This window comes from Bacillus rossius, chromosome 6 (assembly GCF_032445375.1).
Source record: "Bacillus rossius redtenbacheri isolate Brsri chromosome 6, Brsri_v3, whole genome shotgun sequence".
NCBI lineage: Eukaryota > Metazoa > Arthropoda > Insecta > Phasmatodea > Bacillidae > Bacillus > Bacillus rossius.
The window spans coordinates 48,023,746-48,047,542 of NC_086334.1; the positions used below are offsets into that span (position 1 = coordinate 48,023,746).

A 23,797-nucleotide genomic window follows, 5' to 3' on the forward strand; every position below is an offset into this window, starting at 1 on the left:
ACCAGGTTAAGTGCATGAGCACAACAGTGCACGTATTTTGCTAACTGATTTTTTTCTTTGATTCTTGCTTGAAGGCCTGAATAAACACAGCTCATATTTGCGGCTCCGTCGTATCCTTGATCTCGAACTTTAGAAACATCCGAGAATTCTTCAATTACACTTAGTACAGTTTTTTCCAAATATTCTGAATTTTGGCTTTCTACCTCAGTAAATCCACAAAAAGCTTCTTCTATTACCAACTTTACTGGCTTTTCTTCATCGTCAGTTTTGATTGTCACATTGCGAAACACTATGTTAACTGGTCCATTTTTGCAATGTCTTGAGTTGTGTCAAAAATTAAAGTTACAAAGGGGCTTTCCTGAATTTTGTCCTTAATTTGTTTTCTTATTTTGTTGGCAATGAGACTCATCAATTCATTTTGAATTTGAGCACTTTGTTTGGGTTGTTTTATTAAGTCTGCTAGGACTTGGTCATATCTAGCCAACAAGTGAATTATTTCAAGGAAATTTCCGTTGGATACAGTATCGTCAACTGACACCCTATGCCTATGCTCTCTCAGTGGCAAGTCATTAGTAGCTAAAGTTAAAATTACGTCTACAACACGTTTTAGCATTTTCCTCCAAAAATCAGTAGCTTTTTTATTCTCTTCTAGATTTTCACAGTTAAGTCAGACCCATTTGCCAGCGAAAGTATATTTCACTTGAAATTGCGTGACTGTGTGATTGTTCATGGTTTGTTATGTTTCGTCCAAAATGTGCCCAATCAGACGTACCTTTGGTAAACCCTACTTCACTACAAGACATCAAAAAGCCAGCAAGGTTGACAGTAGCAAACATTTAGGACATTTGAATAGCATAACCAGCTACGTTTTACTTTTAATTGGTTGTTTTTATTTTTCTGAAAATACCATTTCTCATCAAACCCCCTATTTTTATTTCTACCGTCTTGGTCTTTAGGGAATGGACCTTTCGGCTGGTGAGGACCTAACTCTATTATTAACCTCTTTTGTTGAGATGTGAGAGTTTCTTCAAAGTTTCCTTTATTACATGAAATAATCTCTTTGACATCCTGTTTTTCACCAATAATGTTCACACTCTACCTTTTCATTTGCAATCTCAACTGAGCCACTGGGCCGTTGAACAACCACAGACTTGCACTCTGAGCTGGTGCTGGGAACAGGGGGAACGTGTGAAGTAGCCTATGTCTCAGTCTGTGCTGCTCTTTAATTATCTCCAGAAAACTGTTGTCTATTTAACGCCTCACTTGTTTTCAAAAAATAACACGATAATTTTCTTGTTTTTTTTTTTCAGTTCAATTAGTTCTGCACTTTTTTTCTCTTTCCTTCGTTTGCGGCATTCTGCACCACTACACTTCTTTGACATTGTAACATGGAAATATAACGAAATATTATCCACCATCACAATATATAGGTAACTTACCAGTGTAACCGCGGTTTAAAACTAAATTGCACGTACTGTATATATTAGACCAAATAAAAGAACAGCAAAGCAACCGCAAAGCTCACAAAATTGCGCGACACTGAAGACTCACTAGCCATTCACTACACTAGACTGAGCACTAACGTGTAGTTCGTTGAACAAGTGAAAACCCAACAGATGAGATGCGCAGTAGCAAAAGTCTAGTGCGCATGCGCCGATAAGCCGCCAGACGGCAGCACTGCGACGTGGCTCAGTTTACATCCAGACCTTACAAACCTTTTCGGTGGGGATTCAGCTACAAATATTATACTTTATCACAATTATTTAATTTATTATATTTAGTTTCTAAAAGAGAAACCTGATTGAAGAGGAGCCAACTTTAATTTTATTTTCAGTGATATTTGTAATAATTATTTTCTCCAAAAACTTTCGCCCCCAGTCTTCCGCCCTGGAGCGACTGCTCCACTTGCTCCACTGTCGCTACGCCATTGCTTTTGAGGCAAACAGAAGACACTCTTACCTGTGTATTTAATTCTTCTAGACTTCTCACATTGAGTTTCAGTCTATCCACATCCTTTTCTAGTTCTTCAATTTTTTTTTGGCTGGTAACTGAAATGTTCAAAAGATAAACAGTCATCAAGACCAAATTTAATGTAAAAGCATTCATATTAAAACAGGTGTATCATATATTCATATCTTATAGTGGCTGAAAAAATTAGCATTTTGCTGATTTGCTAATTTACACTTTATATCAGGGTTGGCTGATATAACCACAATGGTTTAAACAATGGTTTAATTCACATTTTTTTTTTAAAAATGTATTTTTAAATAGAATAACTTAATAAATTTTAATGAAACGCATAATTCCACTCTAATAAAAATAGTTTGCTCATTAATATTATTACTTGTAATTTATGGGAACAAATAATTATATACTAATCAAGATCTTATTTAAATTATATGAATAAGTTGTAAATTATACCTAGCTAAATACTACTCTAAAATTCAATTAATTAGTAAATTATTGTCAAGAGTGTAAAAATAAGAGGCAATAAATAAATTTGTAATCTAAAAAAAAAATTCTTTTTTGGGAAATCCCTGACTGTACTGTAAATCCCCATTCTTTGGGGAACACCCATTCTACATCCTCCTCCTGTGGGGAAATACCCTTTCTGTGGTTAAGTCCCAGTCAGATGTGCAGATTTGCTGGACATCAGTTCTTTGACGTTATAACTTTCTGGTTCAACGTTAGTGGCAGAAAGCAGGCTGTTGTGTGACTTTCATTTGAACATGCTGAGAACTAATGTAATAGAAAATGCTGATTCAAACAAAAACAATCAGGTTTTTTTTTTTAAAAACCTGGTTTATTTTCCAACTCTGCTTTGAATTTTTTTTTGCTAATTTCCAACATAAATGTTATTTTAGCTAATTAAAAAAAAAATTATGTATGCTTAATCAAAGGGAGCATTACTGCTACATATTTTTTTTGACTGTTTGAAAAAATTTTGTACATAATTTATTGTTTTAAACTTCGAAACAACACTGACTTTATGATCTGACTAAGCTTATATTTGTACTTTGCTCTATTTTTAGGACACATGCAAAAGTATAGTTTAATTTTTTTGAATTTTAGGTCTCACTTAAGACCTATCAACACTTCAGTTACTAAACAAATACAACACATCCACCATCTTTGCCGCAGATTCTCATCACACAGATAAAAGATGTATAGCTGGCTAATACGGAGAAAACAAAACAGGCTGCACACTCTAGTATTTTACTTTAGCAGGAGAGTGAAATAAACCACAGCAATACTGCAGGTAATAGGGTATTTGATTATAGTGAAAATATTGATTTAAAAGTTGTTAGCTTTACAGTAAACATTTTTCCAAACCAATTTGGCCAACGCATTATTCAGAAATATATATGATTATTATAAGAAATCATTAATAAAATAATTAAATTCTCATGTTTGACGTGATTGAAAACGCACGGGATTGGCTGAATCTGGCGTGACGTCACCTGCTTGTAAACAGTAAATGCCAGTCGAAGTTTTGTACGGTGCATCGGTGTTTTCTTCAAGGTTTTTTCGTCATATTAACTAGTATTCTTATCTAATGCTGACTAAAAGTAATAAATTATTGTAATTATTAGAAAAAATACGATGGAGACCAACTTCATTAAAGCTGACAGTAGAAACCTCCCGAGAATAGACGCAATAATGGTCGGACTATTTTTTAAAAACAATCCCGAATTTTATGCTGCAGAATTAAAAAACGTGAAAGTAGCGTTGTAAGTGTTATTATAAATGATTAAAATATACTTTTAAATAATTAAGTAAATTAGAAAAGCCTAAAAACGTTTTATTATTGTAAACATTTTATATAATGTTGACAGATTGATTGGATTGACCATTCAATAACAAAAGTAGGGCTCCCGTTAGAACTAATTTAAAGCGAATAAAAATGAAATGATGTATTTCAATGTATATAGATATAAAATTATTCATAAAATTATCGTTTTGTGAACCACAGTTATGTCAACATTACTTTAATAGGTAAGAGTTCCGTATCGCGTATCCAAATTGGTCTCTTGCTATGGATGGCATGATCCTGTACATTTTTGTTACTGTGGTACATAATTTTTCTGTTTTAGTTCGTCGAAAGATTCTAGACATAATCAAAATTTGTGGTAAAATAATGACTAATGGTCGTAAGTTGAATGCACGATATATTTTACTTTTTATTCAAATCAAGATCATAATTCATTGGTAGATCACGGGTGCGCCATCTAGTATCGAGTAACGAAACGTTACACACGGCTGGATTTCGTTACTCGCATTTTTCGTATGTTTTACCCTGTTTAACGCATGCGCGCGCATATTCGATGATTTTACGTTACTAAGAACGATGTTTGTTTATTAAGTATAATTTGGAAATTCGTCGTCCAAGTTTTTTACTGTTTATAAGAAAGTATTTTTTTACAAATTAGAAATATGTATGTTTTTGTTTTTTATTATCGCGTATTTTCACGTTTTTTGTTCTTATCTTAAAAGAGATAATATAATAAAACTGCTCTAATGAGATTTAATTGTTACATGGTTAACAAAAACTGTTAATTATCAGATATTAATAGTTTATATTCTATTTATTATTATTTACGCGACGTCATACTGTACGCGTACGCAATACGACTCGATTCGTTGCTGCAACATAATATAGCATTTTATGCTGTATCAGAAGTAACAAGTAACGTAACGATACGATAGTAACGAGTACTAATTGTTATAGTAACGAATACATATGGGTATGCTTTTTTTCGTTACTTTTACACCTCTATGTGAAAGCTAACAGTTTGTTTACAAGCATGTGACGTCATGACATCAGGTGACCTGCAAAAATGGCGTCTCACCGGTTTGGCGGCTTTTTTATTCATTTAAACTTTGATGGTGATATTCATAGAAAATAGATAACTTCACAAAGAATTAATCAAATTGCTTAGGTATTATGTCATAATGAACAATTTTAGACATTTACCTAAAACCTGTCAAATACCCTATTGGTATCCCCCTGAATGGTACACTTGACCAAGCAGTGATTTTCTGGTAGTTATTCTGTACGTAGTTTTCATGACCAACATAGTGGTGATATTGCCATGTCTCTGTGATGCAGCAAAGTTAGATGTTTTCAAAACAATCAATAAGCCCCAAACAATTAATTAAGTTTATTTGTGAATTCCTATAAATTAAAACTGCAACTTAATGTTTGCTAGCATATTGCAGTACCAATTTTTTTTTAAAGTGCAATAGGTATTAATATTATTTTTTGTGTTTTTGGTCTAGAAAAGCACGAAAAAAACTTTTTTTTGGTACAAAACTGAAATAGAGGGTTATTTGTAGGTAATATATATATATATATATATATATATATATAATAATAATAATATATAATATAAATAAATATTTAGTTTACAAAAATGTAGTATGTAAATATTCGGTTCAAATAAGTTGCATTAAAAATGCTGATTTCAAAATAATAGATGCTGATTTGTAACATGCTATCAGTTTTTGGGTCCATCACATCTTGCCTAGGAGTTACCTGCCCATAAAATGAAGCTTAAGATTGACATCCCTGTTCTACTGATGCATATCCTTGATGCATCAAGTTTATAATCTGATGACCTACACACTTGTAATTCGGTAGTTTTGTTCCTTATATTATGATGTGTTTGGCCAGGGCAATGTCGAACTACTTCAGCTAGTTTTAACATAATTTCCACTATCTTTCAGTGAAGCATACTACAGTGAAAGGTCTTTTATCCGGAATTCTATGGTTCGGCACATTATCTAAACCAGCACCAAACTCACCGTACACGTTCAGATTTTTTCCGGTGAATTAAGGCTGTTGAGTTTGGTTACCAGGTTGCATCACTGCGCTGCCAGCATTTTTAATTCACTCAGCGTTACAGTCTGTTTTAATTTCAGTACAAAGCTTCCTGTTTCTCTGTTTCTAGTGGGTTACGTTTTCATAATGGTTTTTTGAAGAGATCTGGGTCAAGGATGCAACGAAATATCAGAAAATTTTTCTAAACAGTAATGCTCATCAGTAGGGACAAGTTCATATAGTTCTATTGTTAGGATAACTTCATTTTTAAAAACAGGAGGTTCCGGTATTACTGTTATTTTTTATGAATTCTGCTTATTCATAACTACAGCATATTAAAAAAAAATTGCATTTAAAGGATTTTGACTAATATATATTGCACTTTTAAGATATAATACTTTTTAAAAGCATGTTTAGCTATTTGGAACAAATAAAATAAATTGGAAGTATATTTGTGTGTTTGGAAAATGCAACATCATAGTGTAAATATGAGTTACTAATAACAGTTGCAAGATAAAAAAAAAAAAAAAAAAAAGGAAAACTTTAACCAATATTTTTAGTACATACATTTTGGTACATACGTATTTTCCGCTAAATAAATTAAATTTATTGAATTTACAGTTTTAAAAGATTAGGTTTTTATTGATATGAGTTAATTGCTTGGTTATTAATGCTGATTAATTTTATGCTTTTATTTGCATTTTGGTCCTTCATGGTGTATTAACTTACATTTCGGTGTTATAATGGCGATTTACACGCTTTTCAGTGTTACTTCGGTTTTATCACAATTCACCACATAATCTTGTCCATACTCATCATTACTAAAGAGCAGCTCATTAAAACTTTTCATAAATACCATTGTACATAATATTAATTTCAGTTTGGTATTCACATTAAAAATTTAACCAACATTCGATAATCCGGCAAAATCGCTAAGTGGTTCCAAACATGTTGAATCGAAGAACTTCTGTACTTCTAACACTCACATAAGCGCTTCTCTGCCTCTCTGTGCAAACACTCTGCCTTGTTTTTCTCTGCTTCAGTCAACATCAACTCCTGAGACATCCGGTCCTGCTTCTCCACCGCTGAATCCCGCGCCGCCTGCAGCTCCTGCTGCAGCCTCTGCACTTCGCGCACTCTCACATCGTACAGCACCTGCAGCTGCTCCGTGCCGTTGTAACCTGCAAGAGGCAGCGGGCACGTGTCGACGGCTCTCTGCCCTCCGGCCGGCAGCCGGTCGCTGGGCCACGCCCTTCCGGGACCGTGCAACACACGCGGCCGAGCTTCCAAACGATTATGTGTTTGCAGGCACAGGCAGGTACAAGGATAGGCTTTCCGAGAAACCCTGAAGATGCATGACCATGAACGAATGAATAGGGGTTTAACGTTTGGTCAACATCTGGGTCGTTAGAGATGACGAGAGGTGATGAGATGGGAATCGAGCACTATAAGAATGAATAGATGGGGAAAACCAGATCACACCCCCCCCCCCCTCCAAATAAACCTAGCTGACGTCAACGTCTGCACGGTTCATGCTTGTGAAAAATCCGGGTGTGACCGCCCCCCCCCCCCCCCCCCCCCGGGCAGGGATTTGAACGGATAATTGTAGCCTTTACACAATGATCAGTGGAGGTTGTAAAGTACAAGCTAGATTCTTTTTACTGCACCTTGACTTCACTTGTGTTTTTCATTCTCCCTATTTTGGACCCATGGTGGCTGAGAGGTTCAGATCACTGTAATCTCACCAAAACAATCCATGTTTGAATCCCGGCAGGTTAGAGCCTGATTTCTTTTGGATCACAAATTGGAAACGAGGCGGATGTTGCATGTGCCGGTGAATTTTCTCGGGTACACAAGATCACCTCCAACCATTCACTCCATCAATGCTTTATCAGCATCTCATTACCTTACATAATCTCTAATAACCTCAATGCCAATGTTATTTGAAGCTTAATTTATATAATTTTCACTCTCCCTATCAAAACATCTAAAATAGTTTTCTTAGTTTTTCATCCAGTCGCTAAGTATACTAGTCAGGACCAGTTAGCCATCTAATTGCAAATAACTACTGTCTCGAGCCATCCAAAAAAGCAAAATATAATTGTAACTGAGCCAAATATATCTTTCTAATAACTTACATTAACAAAACTGATACCTATAATGAATGTATGAGTAGACTACAAAAACATGCAGGTTCACATAGTGTAATACCCCAAGTGTCTTAAAGAATAATTAAATAAGTAGGTTAAAAGATTTGGAAACTCTGAATACTGGGGCCCTCAATTAATACATAGCTATAAAAGTCAACATCAGAGGCGACACTAGGAGTAAACAAAGAAAATTTAGAGACTCCCTACGAACACTTGCGAGGAAAAGGATCGTTATTATATATTAAATAAATAAAAACAACTGTTACGTCTATAGACTTCCTTATTTTAATAAACATTGTTCTTTCTTTTTTTTTATAGATTAAATTTTCCTTAGTAACATCTGTTTTTCATTGATAAGTGATCTTACTTAAATTCCTCACAATTACTCTTATTATATTATATTCTTTGAACTTATTTACTATCGGGCCGGCCCTGAATGTTTAACAAAAATAACAATACTTAAGAACATTAATGAAATCAACATTGGTAACTTTAAGGGTTGTACATATAGTCCTTGCAAAACATAATATAAATTTCTTCTCCTCGACTTGCTTTTACTGTCCGCTGTCTTAACTGGGTTACACTATTTTTTTTTTGAGTTCGTGAATAGAATAATAGAATTATGCGGGTATCACCCGGGGCTGTAGGTAGACGGTGATCGAGGTAGTAGGTCTAAAGATGGTGGATTCTGCTCAGGAACCGACTCCAGTGGGTCCTGGCAGAGGATTTTGGCTGCCCCAAACTTGGAACCCTGTCTGAAACAGAGGTCCAAATTCCAAAGAATTAGACCTGTTTCCAGACAGTATACTTAAATGGCGTAAAAGGCCAATAGAAGGAAAATTAAAGGGGGGGATGACGTCAAGACTTACCAAAACAGGGTGTTGGTCCTGGCGCTCAGGAGAGGGCGTCTCGTCTCCGAAAACCCGAACCACGATGCGCGATAGACACGGAAGTCATCATGAGTTAAAAAATATGTATATATATATAATTTAAAAAAAACCAAGGTTCTCTACTTTCAACTAAACTACTGACTGGTTAATATTAATTTTAGATAGGGACTTCATCCCTCTAGTCTGAGAAGACTACATAATATACGATGCGATGTCGATGATTCGCCGAAGATCGCAGTTACAAACAGTACCAGTCAGTCAGGAGGCGCGCACCGAAGTAAGTTCAGAGCGGGATATCACCAGAATATCATAAGCGCGGGGTCTCTAGAGAATGGGAGGGGGGGGTAGGCTCTGAGCCGAAAATTACCGAGTCCACCCGAAGGTGTCCGGCATAAAAAAAATTAGATCTTACTGGAGTGACTGCGCGACTGAGGCGCTATCTTTTGGTGGCGAGAAGAAGTACTAATAAATCGACTAGTGACCGACGAGAGTATCAAGCTAGGGGGTAATGGAGTAACCAGTGGTGCCACCTAGCGGCCTGAGACATAAGGGGGAGAGAGGTTGTCGTTACCTCCGTGTGAGCGCTGGTGTCGGTGCTGCCGACGCCCACAAGTGGCATTAGTGACCACAGCCGTCGCTAGATGTCGTTAAAGTCCAGAATCGTAACTGCGGCTGTCAAGCCTGAGATGGTTAACGTACCCGAGCGGTCGTCGCTCCTAGCTTCACTTCTGAGAAGAAAGGGTGGGTGAGCAGGAGGGGGATGGCTTCAAAAAACGCATGGTCTGTGGGACGCAAGGCCCACGGGATCCTCCTGTCGTGTCTTGCTGCTAGTGAACCTTATACCGATTCGTGACAGAGTTAGCAGGGCTCAGCACTGCTTCACAAGCTGCTCTAGGCAAAAGTGGTCACGCGAAGAAATAAAGTTACCGGCCCACGACGTGCCTGGAGGCGGGAGAAATACTAGCCAGAATGCTAGCCTAGCATGAGGCTGGGAAAGAAAATCAGCTCGCCTCTGAGAACAGAGGCTGAGGGCCTGGCCGTAAAGAAAATAAGATGAGAGAAAAAAAATTTTTTCCAAAAATATTTAAGATTACAAAATTTTAAATAAAACGTGCCTAAATCCCTAATACACGGTACAATAGTAATAAAAAAAAATTTAACCAATGAAAATTAACTAATGGAAATGAGTCAAATGTGGTTAATATATTTTACAAACAAATTACCTTAGTAAATAGATGTAATTATATTGCATTGCCCCTGCAGTGAATAATGCTAGTATATTTTCAGAAACCAAGCAAAATGGCACAATGGTAAAAACATTATATTTGCATTCAGGATGACCTGGGTTCAAATCCCCAACCAGTATTTATTATTTCTGTTTTCTTGGTTACGAAATCACTCTTGGCAAATGCTCAAGACAGTTGCTTACCACCGCCCATGGCCGAAGCCTTCTCTGATTTCCCAGAATTACGTTTTTACTTCTTAATGTGTCTCCAAGCACCTCTTCAACAAGACAAGGAAAATAAATTGTTCCTAATATTCATAACATTATTATTTCATGCAACAGATGGAATTAAGATTAACGCTTACTCATTTCCCGGTATAACTCATTTTCGTTTAGTGACTGCGGATATTCATTTACAGCTTTGTGGTCTCTGTAACATTCCGGATTTAACTTGCAACAGTAAAGATAATGATCCGAGGTATTTATGTTGCAAGTCTGCTGATAGTCCTGGCTTTCAAACATTTCCTCCTCTTCCGGCACACTCGACAATCGGCTCTGCAAACCACTGGCATAGTGATTTTCAGCAGGCATACTCATCTGCAGCACTGCAACACAAATGAGATCACATCAAATGTCATTCATCTGTACACACTGAATTATTGGATAATCAGTTTTAAATTTGCATTAAAATATAATAAAGTCAACTCCCGCTTATCCGTGGGTTAGTTAACTGCATATTAACAATGGCACCGATGAAAAAGTACTGTTTTTAATATTACTATTCACCAAAGTACAAAAATTTTGTAGTCTTAAATCACAAATTCCGATAAGAAAAACAATAAAGCAATGCTAACATAGCAAAGTCTCAATAGTTTCTACACTAGATAAAGAAGAAGTACAAAATTACTATTTTTGGTATTTCTGAGCAATGATACCACAACACTGAGGCCATATCGGCAAATTTGGCAAGACCACAGCCTTGGAGCATGCACCGCGTCACCTAACTTATATTAAGCCCTTCGCCGTTGTTGTGAAGTGATTTTTCAGTGTGGCGACTGTGGTGTAGTACGAACATGTCAAGGAAAATAAACTTGTTCTAACAAGCCAGCAAAAACTGGAAATAATAAGAAGACTCTTAAGATGACTCTTCAACAAAACAACTTTCTAATATTTATGGAGTGGGTGAAAACAATGATCCGTGGTATAAGGAGCATTAAAACGAATTTATTATTAGATTTTGAAAATTGGTCCCACATTAAGGCGATTGGTGCACGGTAAAAAACGGTCACAGGCCCGAAAACAATGAATTTTGTATCATATGACCACTAAAGAGTCTAGATGCCTATATGGGTGACCGTTACTATGTAGGGAGGTCAGGAGCTTAGTTCCAGCTCGTCAGTGGCGAGATGGCCTTCATACGGGAAGGGTGTTGCTGGCGGTCGCTCTGCGGCCTGCCATCTAGGAGGAATTAACAGAACCTCGAAGGTTTTATCTCCCTCTCCCTCTAACACACAGCCGATACGGTTCTATCGTGCCCGGAGGAGGGGAATGTTTAGCAGGTTTTCTCTTTCACTCATCCTTCGCCATGGGGAGGCGGAATGGATTATTTTTTGTCCGCAACTGCGCAGACGTCATGTGGCCACTCCCGCACTCTTCTCACTCAACTCACTCATTCTCTCACACTATTTCAATAAATCTTTTCAAATCTTCAACATCAATACTTTAAACCATTGCGCTTCCTACGGATTAATTATATTTCATGCAAGTGCCCGAATTCAGCTGAAAAAAAATAAAACGCGTAGTCAATTTTTTTCTTCAAAAACCTTCCCAAACACTGTGTGTTAAAAAACATTCTGAAAGCCCATTTTTCTAGATAAATGGAAATTCTAAATCACCTACGCCACAAGGAAACATTGTGCTTTAATATTATGTAAAGAAAACACCTCTTAGTTTTATAGTTATGTAAAGGTGGTGTGATATGTTTTAGATGTCGCACCATCTTATCATCCATGTAGAAGAGTTACCCGAAAAGCTAACAAGACTATTGCCATGGAAATGGAGATATGGTTAAGGAAATATTTTTCAAATGTTTGTAAACAGTAAACATCATATAAAAAATCTTATAACTGTTAAATTAAAATACAAACAACCCTATAGCAAATTTAATTTCAATATGAAAAAATCTACAATAATGTTTACAAGAAACGAAATTGCAATAGCAATACAAAAATATCGCAATTTTTTTACATTGTTAATATATATATTATTTTTAATAAAGGCAATAAAAATGACATACTCAATATTTGGAATACAATAAATACCTTAAGCCCTACATAATTGCTGCGATATTCACAATAAATGCTTTTCTTAAATATAGTAATTAAAAAACATCGTAAATAAATTATGAACATACATATTATGGTGAAGGAAAGTGGACACTATCACACTGAAAAATCTTAGAGGGTAGTTTTCCTCATCTTATTTCTTTCTTTGCGTTTTTGGTCTTGTTCGTTAAAATATTTCATGTTCAAATACTTGATACGTATATACGTTCTTGTCCTGACAAAACAGTATATAACTTCTGGATATTTATTTTCAGTAGTTCCGCAAATAATTTTAGTCAGTGACTCAAAAATCCGCTCTTTTTTGCACAAATTGTTGCCATGAATATTATCAAAACACATTTCAGCGATCTTTATTAATTCAAAATATTCATTAGTGGGACATTTTAAGTTACCCTTTGATTGTACATGTATCCAGCTATCGTCCTCCGAATTGAAATCCGTAGTGCCAAGGTCAGGATATTTATTTCTGAAACGGTGAGCTATATAGCCAGAAACATATTTCAGCCCTTCAAGAGAAATTTCGTCACTTGAAAGGGGCCTGGCCTCTAAATCTAAGTCTATTTCTTCCATGTCAGCAAGATCTATTTCATTTAAAGGTGATTTCTCTTGAAATGTCTTTGTAAAATACATTTCCTTGCACAAAAGTAGTTCTGTAATTTCATTCTGATAAGCACTGTCCTGTTCCATTTCATTTGACGAAAAATCACTTACCAAACACATTTTGTCTGTCTTCTCATCCGTGTTTTTACGTTCAGCAAAAACTGCTGCAGAATGTTTTCACAATATGTAGTTTATAATTCTGTATTTAAAGTAAATGGGCGACAGATGCGTATTTTATTACATGCTTTATATTAGCTTCACCTGTATGTTTGTTTGTCTGTCCGTCTGTAACTCTTTCGACTAAGAGTGAGTGGCTCAGCACTGTAAAATGTCCCACGAATTTCATCATGTTCGTTAGCCGAGCGGTCTAAGGCGCGCGACTTCTGAGACATCAGCTTTCGTATTCAGCGATCGTGGGTTCTACTCCCGGCCACGCCGGAAAAAAAAATATTTTTTTTTTTCTGGTAAATTCTAAGATTATATCCATACATCTAACTGTAAATGATTCGGAGAGACTTTACCATTTCTTTGTGACGTTGCAACTCCAAATAGTTATCTCAGATGGTAATAGGTAGTGTCGGTAACTCATTTCCCTATGATAATTATACATAAATATAGTTTAAAAAACTAAAAAAACATGCTTTTAAAGAATATCAAACTAAAAAGTTAAAAATAAATATAGTTTAAAAAACTAAAGAAACATGCTTTTAAAGATTATCAAACTAAAAAGTTAAAAATAATTTTAAAATTTAATTTATGACAATAGTATATAAGCAATACTAGTATAAATGAGAAAAAAGCATGGGGCGCTTAATATACAAAAAATATGGCACAAAGCGCCTCAAGTTTTTTTTCTCATTTATACTAGTATTGCTTAAATACTATTGTCATAAATTAAATTTTATAATTATTTTTAACTTTTTAGTTCGATAATCTTTAAAAGCATGTTTCTTTAGTTTTTTAAACTATATTTATTGATGTTCCATACCTCTAATATACGGACAGAGAAAAAACCACTCTAACACATCTTAGTTCAGTTTAACTGTTAACAAATATTTAGGTTAACAGGTCCTATATATATTTCCGAATGTTTTACTGACTGAGTTATACTGGACATTAATTAAATTGATCGCTGATATTTATACTTTTAAACGAAATTTTGAATTTATCATTTTATGTAAACTCTAATGCGTTAAAAAGTGTAACGCAACACTACACACAGGTAGTGATGTCTAGTGCACTGCCCTATGCACATTAGTTAACAAAAAAATAAAATGAAATATTAATTACTGATAAATAATACCTTGATGTCGTGATACAAGTAACACATGCTTATCTGATATTTATTTCAATTAGAATACGAAATAGGAAGATAAAATAATAAACTTATTTTAAGACTGATTTATTACTTACACAGTACAGTGCATTTTGAAGACAAATGGGTCTTAAGAAGCGAAAATCGTACTCGATTAAAGGATGGTATGGTGTTCGGTATATTAAGGTTTCCCCTCAAAGTAACGGTTTCACAATGCTTTTAAGATATTAGTTACATCCCAACATAAGTTTAAAACATTTCTCTTAAGAGTGTGCTTCGTAGCATTAAAAAATGTGCCTTAATTATTTTGCAAATTTATCATTGTTATGGTGACGATGTCAGGGGTTTTCGTAATTTTTTTTTTAGAAATATAGTACAGTATTAGCAACTACGTTAAGAACTGTTATTTTATTCACACAGAGAAAAGAAATACAAAATGCTAAAATTTGGCATTTGTCTTTTTATATACTATATAGGTTTTGTTATTATATGTGTGTTGTAACATGTATAAAAATGTTAAATATATTCAACAATATTTGGTAATTATATATATTAAAAAACTTTTATGTACGCGACTTGAAACTACGTGAAAGGTTTTCAGTCTATAAAGGCCTATTCTATGATTTTTTTAAAATTATTAATTCTTATGCAAACAATTAATAAAATTGGAAGTTTCTTACATTGTCAGTATATGCATAGCATTTCAGTTATTCCAAACAATTCTCTACCAGTGTTTACCTAAAGTTTGCATGTTACGTTGGTTCTTCTACTAATACACGTATATTACAAGAGGTTTGTAATAGATTAAATGAGGTAAGTAAGAATTCGTTTTTATAAACATTGTGTATGAAATTATAAATTTTGAGATATATAATAACAAAAAGAAGTGCGTTCCGAAGACAAATGTCGGTAGTGTTACCCACTGAAACATTATTCCCACTTCAACTCTCTGTAAAAATAAAAGTATGGGGTTGAAGGCGTCAAAAGGGGTATATAAATAAAATTTGAGGCTTCTTCCTTATTTCATACGCTAGTGTCCCCCACTTACAATTGCAAACAAAAATTTTTCCTCGATGTTGTAATTTACTCTGCGTAATCACAAAAACTTTGGCAGTAAATAAGTATTTAATTTTTAAAAATGAAAGCATTCATGTTTCGAAAAAAATATTAAAGCGATGTGGGGAAAAATGTTTATAGATACTCCAGTAAAATTTTCAGTTTGATTGTTTTGATAGTTTCAGAGCTGTTGCGAGTTTAGTTTGGAGGATTCTTCGGCCGCGCGAGGCGTGTTTGGCTCTTTTTCATTTTCTTCCAGCGTAGGAAGCCGATACCCGGCTTCACCTCGCATCCTCTGCTGGTCTTCCCTTGTCCTCTCCAGATGTATTACTGTATATTAGCTCCATGAGCGCGACCTTGACAGACCCTTCGTTTCTTCGGTCTCCTCTCGTCATCCCTCTACACCCCATTCTTCCCCCTCCCCACCCGCAGGCTGCGGCCTGCCGGCCGGAGCTCCGCCGGACTACCTGGTTGCGACAAGCGCCGCCCTCAGCGGCACGTCGTGGGGACATTCTTCCCGGCGGCGAGAGTTTTACACGCAGCACTAGAACTGTCACTCCAGAGGGCATGTTTTGAGTCGGATCGTATCAAAAACAAAAGGATATGAAAATATATACATAACTCAATAGTGTTCTGCCAATTATGTTTTCATTTTCATTTAAATTTATTCTTTAAATCGCTCCTGAAGTAGTCCAGCAGTGATCAATGGAAATTGTCAATATTAAACTGTAATTTTGACGATGAAAATTTTTTCTTCTTACTTTTATATGTGCAGAAACCTATTCGTACACTCGTTTCTTGAACTATACTTAAGTTTAACATAATTATGTGTTTTCTAAATAATTCTGGCTTGGAATAAAAATAAATGCATTTAAAATGACATAACTCAGTAAAAAAAAGTTTATTAAAAATATCCTAGGTATATTATGTCTTAAAAAGAAGCATCAAAAATAAATATGTACAGTTAAATTAGTTTTGTCGTAATATTTTCCATGCACCAATTGCCTTAATGTAGCTCTGAATAAATTATTTTCTTCATTTTTCTCATTTAACAGATATTTTTTTCTTTTCACTTTGAAGGATTGAAAGTAAAAAGCTCAATTTTGCCATAAACCTACTCATGAATTACCTAATAAAACAAAAAATCTCAGCATTTAAATGTATCATAAAAAACTAAACGAAATTGACTTTCTTAACACATCATGTGGAGCTGTACAACTTTAAAGAAAAAACGTTTCAGCCATTCCAAAAATTCCTAAAAAAAAACAGTGATTTTTATCTGTTAATGTGGAAATATTTTTTGTAAATATATTAATTTGTGGTTTTTCTCAGGAATAATGAAAGAAAATAATACCATTATTCAGACCAATTGAAAATAATGAGCAAAAATTAATTTTTTTTTTAAATTTTACAGTTCAATAAAATTATTTCATGACATTCCCTTATATGTATGCCTAACCATCATGACACCTTGACTTTCTCACACATTTTAAAATTTTCCATGTTTGTAATAAGCCTGTAATGTAGTTACTGTATCATTTGGAATTACGCAAAAAAAGTAATGTTTACATCTTGACAGCTAATTCACAAAGTCAAATATTGGTTAAAATCACATTAATTTTTGTAAAGAATTTAAACTGCTGAAAGTCATTAGGCGTTACCCATACGTTTATCCATGGCCATATCTTTCAAGAGAATTACCCTATTCCATTAGAAAATATAATTTTGGGTATGTTATAGATTTTCAGTCTTCATTCAAAACTGCAATTATTTTAGTGGAAAAAATATTAATTAGGTACTATAAATTATTTAAAAATCATAATTCTTGAAATAAAATGAAAATGCCACATAAAATACATGAACTAAAAACAAATTTCTAAATGGCATGGTAAAGAAGCAGTTTTAAAACATTTTCTTCATTGGTAAATTAATGTTAATTATAAAGAAATAAGTTTAAAAAAAATTCTTTAATAAAACAAATTACTTGAAACAGTTCAAATACTGGAGAAGTGTGTGGAACACCTTTCAATAAAGACTTTCAATTTTCATTGAATTCAATCTTTGAAGAGCATTCAATAAAAATTTGTTTATTTCAAATGAGTCTTTAAAATCCATAACAGTAAAATTACCTGCATTAGTGAAGCCTACAGATTGGCTGCAACAGAAACAACCATATAGGTTAAACTTTTGCTTACAAACCCTTTATCTGATTTTAAGACTTTGGCTGATAACTACTGGTAGACAATACTTTAGCAAATTTTCAAGCACTCATACTTTTAAGTTTTAATCATGAAAGGGCAAGAATCCTGCATGTATGCAGACTAAATGACATACATTATTTTCCCTACTGTAACTAACCCCCCCCCCCCCCCCCACACACACACACCAATGCTAAACAAACATTGCCAACAAGACAGAAAGAGAAACTGCCTGTGCCATAACATCTCGTGCTCATGGTCACAACACAATGGAACACAATGGTACATAATATTCGATGCGTAAAACTTCTCTTGTGATTTTCTCGAAAATGCCTTACTACTTGCACATTATGAGGTTTCATGAAACCTTCTGAATACTCTTTGAGACTGCAGATTGGCTCAAGGTCAGTTGATGAGCGACTTCTTGTTGACTGCAGCCTGCTTGCAACAAAGCAACAACTGTGTGGCTTCTTCTGGCGTAGTATCCATGGTTTTGCAAAAACAATGAATGAAACTTGCAGAGATGTGTTCAGGTCAACGTCTGATAAGAGACTGATGAGAAAATTGGACAAATTGGGATTATTGCGACGAGCAACTCGTGGTTAGAGACAGAGAGCATTTTGCTGTGCTTATGTTCAGATCATGTTAATTTGAAAATAAATGTACAAATTTTAATGATAAAGGGGTCCTTGCAAAGATAAAAGAATAGGTTATTAAAATAAAATGTTTTGTGAAAATTGGAAAAGCAGTTTTACAAAATTACACATTTTTGTGCACACTGGAGAGGTGAAGTATATACACGCGAGTGTATACACACACATACAATATACATACATACACATACACAAATGCTAATAAGGGTGGGTCACTGGGACAAAAATATTACATAACTTATCAAGCCAAAAATTATTTCAATTTTAAGAAGTCAAAAGTTACAATACACATACATGTGCGATATAGATACACACAGTCACAGTTTATTAATTTTTACAACAGAAATATTTTTAACACACATTTTTAAAACCAAACATGGGCGTAACTACCGCACTCTCAGAATATACATGCAGAGAAAAACCTGCATGGCTCAACACTGAAAATAACTTATCTTTTACACATTGCACTGTGAATACATATTTTGATTGTAACATAAATTAATCTGGGAAGACAAAGAAATACATACTTCAAAATCAACTGAAGAACCAAAGGATTAGAAATAATTTATACTTTGTTTAAACAATATAAATTAAAGGTATTAAAAATGGGCCTGTCACAGACACAGAGGGCAATATAGTGAAGGAAAAAATTGTATTAAAATGGATGTAGTTTTTTTTTACACAATCTATTCAATAATGTTCACATTTTATAACATTTAACATATTGAATGGCTTCAAACTGCATTGAAGTGTTCAAAACATTCAAATGGTCAGAGATTATAAAAAATATATATAATTACAGTATTACAAAACTTAGTTTTAATTTCTTGCAGTGGCTCAGAAAACTTCACAATGAAGTGATTTATCATTTTACTTTTATAATATTTTTGCTTCAAAAAATTGTGAAATGGTTAATGAGTAATGAATAAATCCTGTGGCAATTGCTACTACTAAATATCCACGGGAAAGAGCCAATTGTGTTTCTGCATGCATGCAGTGTCGGATCCGTGCCTAGACCACCTACTGTGTACCTCTCTCCCCTTCTACACTTGTGATGTGGCTCCCCCAACCCTCTTCCTTCCCTCTCCTCTCGTCACAGATCCCTCGGCGGCCACTTTCGGCGCTGTGGGCAGCATCCACGGCTAGCTGCCTCACAGGCCGACATCGCTCGCTCGTTGGCGAGTCACGGCAACGGCTTCGCACGCTCGTCTCTCGCTCCATAACCAGCCTGGGGTGAGCCACAAGTGTTTGGTGGCTCTATTTACCTTTCAGAAGTAGATGTACTCTTTGGTTTATTGGACTGCCCTCGGCAGCAGTCCTGTACCTTGTATCAGGGTCAAATCTAACAAGGGGGGAGGAAGGGGCAGACTGCCCTGGGTGTCAGGTTAGAGGAAGTGCAGGATGGGCAGACAAAATTTTTGTAGCCTACAAAAAAGTGTGAATTGAAAGGCTAATAGGAAAAAAAAATTCAAATCTACCAATATTTAGATTTTACTCATTATGAATAATCATATTTTTCAATGGAAATCTTTATTACCTAGGTACTCAGTTTCTAGTGTTTTTATGCAGCATACAAAACAAATTATGCCTGGTACGTTTATAGTTTTTTTTTTTGGAAAAAAAAGGGGGGAGGGAAGCTAATCACCATTTCTGCCCCAGGTGAAGAAGAGCCTAGATTCGTCCCTGCCTTGCATGCTTCTTTTGTGTAGTTTCTACTCACCCCTTGGCTGTCACATAAGTCCGTTGTTATTATGTCGTGGCAACACAGCCCTACTGCACGATGGTCAGGAGTTATTTTCCGTGTTTGCTAGTACTGTTTATGCCTGACACATTTTGTCTCTGTAAAGTCTGAACGCATGCTGCTTCAAATGTGCAACCGTACTCAACAAAAGGGCTTCACTGCTTGCGCAGAAACACAATCAAATACACTGACAGGGATTCAAATGTTTTGTTATCTCGTTCTAATTTCCACCACATCCTCACATGTGTGCGGATGGCGGTAGGATTATGAAACCTACCGGCAGTCAGAGCAGAGTCCAAAATAGCACTGTCGCCCTCTGGGTAGTCTTGGTCGGCAGTGCCATTTGCATAAAACTGCCCTGGCTTTGCCAGTGCTGCTTCATCTGTTTCAAGGAAGAAAAAAAAACAATAAAGAGCAGAGTTGAGAGTACAAACCACTGAGCTGATTGATTGTGGGTGCTATTCACATTTATACTTTGGATTCCATTAATATAATTTTCTAAGGCAAGATAAAACAAATTATTAAAAAAGAAAATTGAATATTTTTAATTGACATTCCTCTAAGACTTCTCTTGAAACAGCCACGAAATACTCACCCTACTGGTAGCCATGGGTTAAACACCTGGGATTTCCTCAATCTATGTCCCACAAAGAGATGGCAAATTTTATTACAAAATACTTGGATAAAAAAATTTATAAAATTAATTTATTTTAACTACTCTTACCAAAGATGTATGAACATGGACATAGGTATGAACCGTAAAGTGCTGTTTCTGCAAAATTAAAGATAAAATAATAAGGGCTTTTGCTATAAAAATTAAATAATTTATATAGAAGGTTTCCAAACAAAATTGAGTGAAATCAAAATAATTTAGTGAATCATATATTTCAAACATGCTCAAATAAAAACAGTTAGCTTGATATTTAAGTTTTATTAGCCTGAAAATTACAAAGGATTTCAAATACAAAAAGGATATACCTACCATAACAAAGGAATTCAATGATTCAAATACAATTATGAAAAATATTATTTTATTAAAATGGAAAACATCTGAAAATTTTACTACCTTTGACTTTGAGCTTCAACCACATAGCTGCAAAGTGTTTGCTTCAAGAAAGAGATATTGTTATATTTCTCCATTCATACAAAAAAAAGTAAGTACCTGTCATTCAGGTCTTGTGAAAATAAAATGGATGATCTTTAATTTCATTTTATTATTGATGGCCAAAATTAAGTCATCCACAACTTCAAAGTTAACAAAAGTGTCCTTAGTAAAGACACAAATAACACAAATTTAATTGATTCCATTACTGGGTCTAGCAGAAAAATATATTGAATAGTTCTTGTGAAATAAAATGTGAAAATTTCACAAACCAACCTCCTGCCTGAACAACACCTGATACATCACTTCCGCTAGCCGTGTAGTTTGTGTCATCGTCACTGTTATTCCTCTCATCATTGTCGTCACTCTCATCATCGTCACCTTCAAATATATTGCCAAATTCTTTCTCTAGGCACTCGTTAAGCTACAAAAAAAAAATTAAAAAAACATAATCAAACTAACATCTTTAAGCATTACCAAAGTACATACAAATATTAATAATGAGACATGACCAGAGACCAGATTTGATGGTTTCATTTTTAGTTGAATTTTGTTTATAAAACACCGTAACATTGTAAAATAAAAATGAGTTACTAATGACAGTTGCAAAACAATTAAAATCTACTTTTTTTTCAATTTATTAAGTACATACATTTTGGTACATACTGACCGGTTTCACCAATATCGCATAATTTTTAAGAGCTGCTTAAGGCTCTTTTATGGGCTGCCAAGCACATTGAATTGAACTCCTATCAATCTTAATTTAGGTGGCCCAAATTGAGCCCCTACGTTCTTAAGAATTTCTTACTGATCCCAAACAGGTTAAATAAAATATATGCTGTGGAGAAACACTTATTTTTGATATTAACGTTTTGGCTGAAGTTTTGGAACAGCTGTCACAACCATGAATATTTCAACACACAGCTCATTATTGTGAATAACTACATTAAAGTATTTTCAACGTTATTTTGCATCATGAAGAAAAATGCTGTCCATGGGGTAAAACTAAACATCGAAAATTATTTTGAATTCCCTTCTGACTGGTAAGAACTTTTTTTTAGTTGTAATTTAATTTTTAATTTTATGAATTGGTAGAAAACCACTAAATAAAACACTAAACAAGATTATTTTCAGGTTAGTTTTGTTTAGTAAGCATATTCTGGTGCCAAACAGTTTGCTATAATCTTCCCGAGATTTTGATAAAGCAAAATAAGCAAAAGATAAAATTAAAACTCTTCAAACACATTTTATGCACTAAATTAATATTACAATCAAGGAAATACATTTTACAACAACAATTACTGCAGTTGAAGTTTGTACTTTTCTTATTGTTTCATATTATTATTATTATTATTATTATTATTATTATTATTATTATTTATGTGTGTATGTGTGTGTGTATGTATGTATGTTTGAAATTAATTTATAATGTATCTGTAGCCTGCTACTATGAATTTACTCTGTTTTTGAATTTTTTACATGTGTGTGTACTACTGTAACTTAGGCAATTTTTTGACTGATTCTACATTTTTAGTTAATTATGTTCAAATGGGATTTATGGAATACATAAATAACCAAAACTGAGGGCTGAATTAGTTCAGAAAGTGAAGTATGGTACAGGTAGGCCTATCAAAAATACTAATGTGGGCCAAGAAATTTGTACTGTTATACTAACCTTAAACAATAACCTTTTCTGTAGCACCAAATGCAAAATAATTGTCACAGGAATTCTTCAGACTATCTCCTCCCCATCAAATGAGATGTCTAAAAGAAGTGGATCAATTTTTACACCCAAATTTTGTCAGCCACCAGTTTTCACGAGAAGCATTTTCTCATTGGAATGTACCACTTTTGCATTATGTTTTAACTTATCGTAAAGTTGTAATGGTAACTGGTAAAAGCCTTTATTTTTTCCAGCTCATGGTCTGCACCATGTTGGTAAGACGCTCAAAACACTGGCTCAATTATAGTGTTCACATTGTGGAAACAGTTTAAAATTACTGTATTTTAAGGAAGTGACTGTGTTTAACGACTGAGATTCTAATTGACACTTACTATCCATCATCAGACATGGTCACGCACCATTTCCGCAATGTTTCGGCGTTGACGAAATGGCAATGGCGAGATAAAAATGTGACTTCAACTACGTCACAGCATGCTGTCTCCTGACGATCCCTAACTCCATGCCTATACCCATTCAAAAAATGTTGATTATGAAGTGCTTATGGAATCTATCTGTATATATACACACCAGTTCAATAAAATGGCTGATTTTTTTTAGAAAAGTTGATTTATAATCAGACAGTGCCCATCCAGCAGTATATGGTTCCATACGGCTCCGCCTACTATTTGGCTCTGCTAGTCCCTTCCAAGCACCAGTTTCCATTTTAACATAGAGCCCAACTCGCAAGATGTTTGGCCCACAATATATGCTACTAAAAGGAAACATTAATTTTTAAATGATTTTTAGTTTACCTCTTTATTCCTTCTTATTCTATCTTCTTCTGCCTCACGTTCCACATCATCAGCTTGGTTAAAATTTTGAATCATGAATCCATCAGATGCTTGGAATAGGCTGTTGTCTGGACCATTCATATTGTCTAGATAAATATGCAAATTTCATAAAACAAATTATTTTTACATAAGTCCTAGATTAACGGCCAGGTTATCTTCCTGAAAATTGTGTGTTAAACAAGTCTCT

At 34.6% G+C, this 23,797-nt stretch overlaps 1 protein-coding gene across 4 annotated transcripts in view; it reads right to left on the bottom strand.

Moving 5' to 3' along the window:
- Positions 1–23,797, bottom strand: part of LOC134533155 (centrosomal protein of 152 kDa-like) — a 45,265-nt gene that overhangs the window by 19,490 nt on the left and 1,978 nt on the right. For all 4 annotated transcript variants that reach the window (XM_063370509.1, XM_063370510.1, XM_063370512.1 and 1 more), the window contains exons 2-7: positions 23,572–23,696; positions 21,373–21,520; positions 20,272–20,376; positions 10,452–10,691; positions 6,808–7,002; positions 1,960–2,048 (exon numbers count right to left, since the gene is read on the bottom strand). In XM_063370509.1, the coding sequence (XP_063226579.1) occupies positions 1,960–2,048; positions 6,808–7,002; positions 10,452–10,691; positions 20,272–20,376; positions 21,373–21,520; positions 23,572–23,696 (902 nt within the window). The remainder of the gene's footprint in view (positions 1–1,959; positions 2,049–6,807; positions 7,003–10,451; positions 10,692–20,271; positions 20,377–21,372; positions 21,521–23,571; positions 23,697–23,797) is intronic.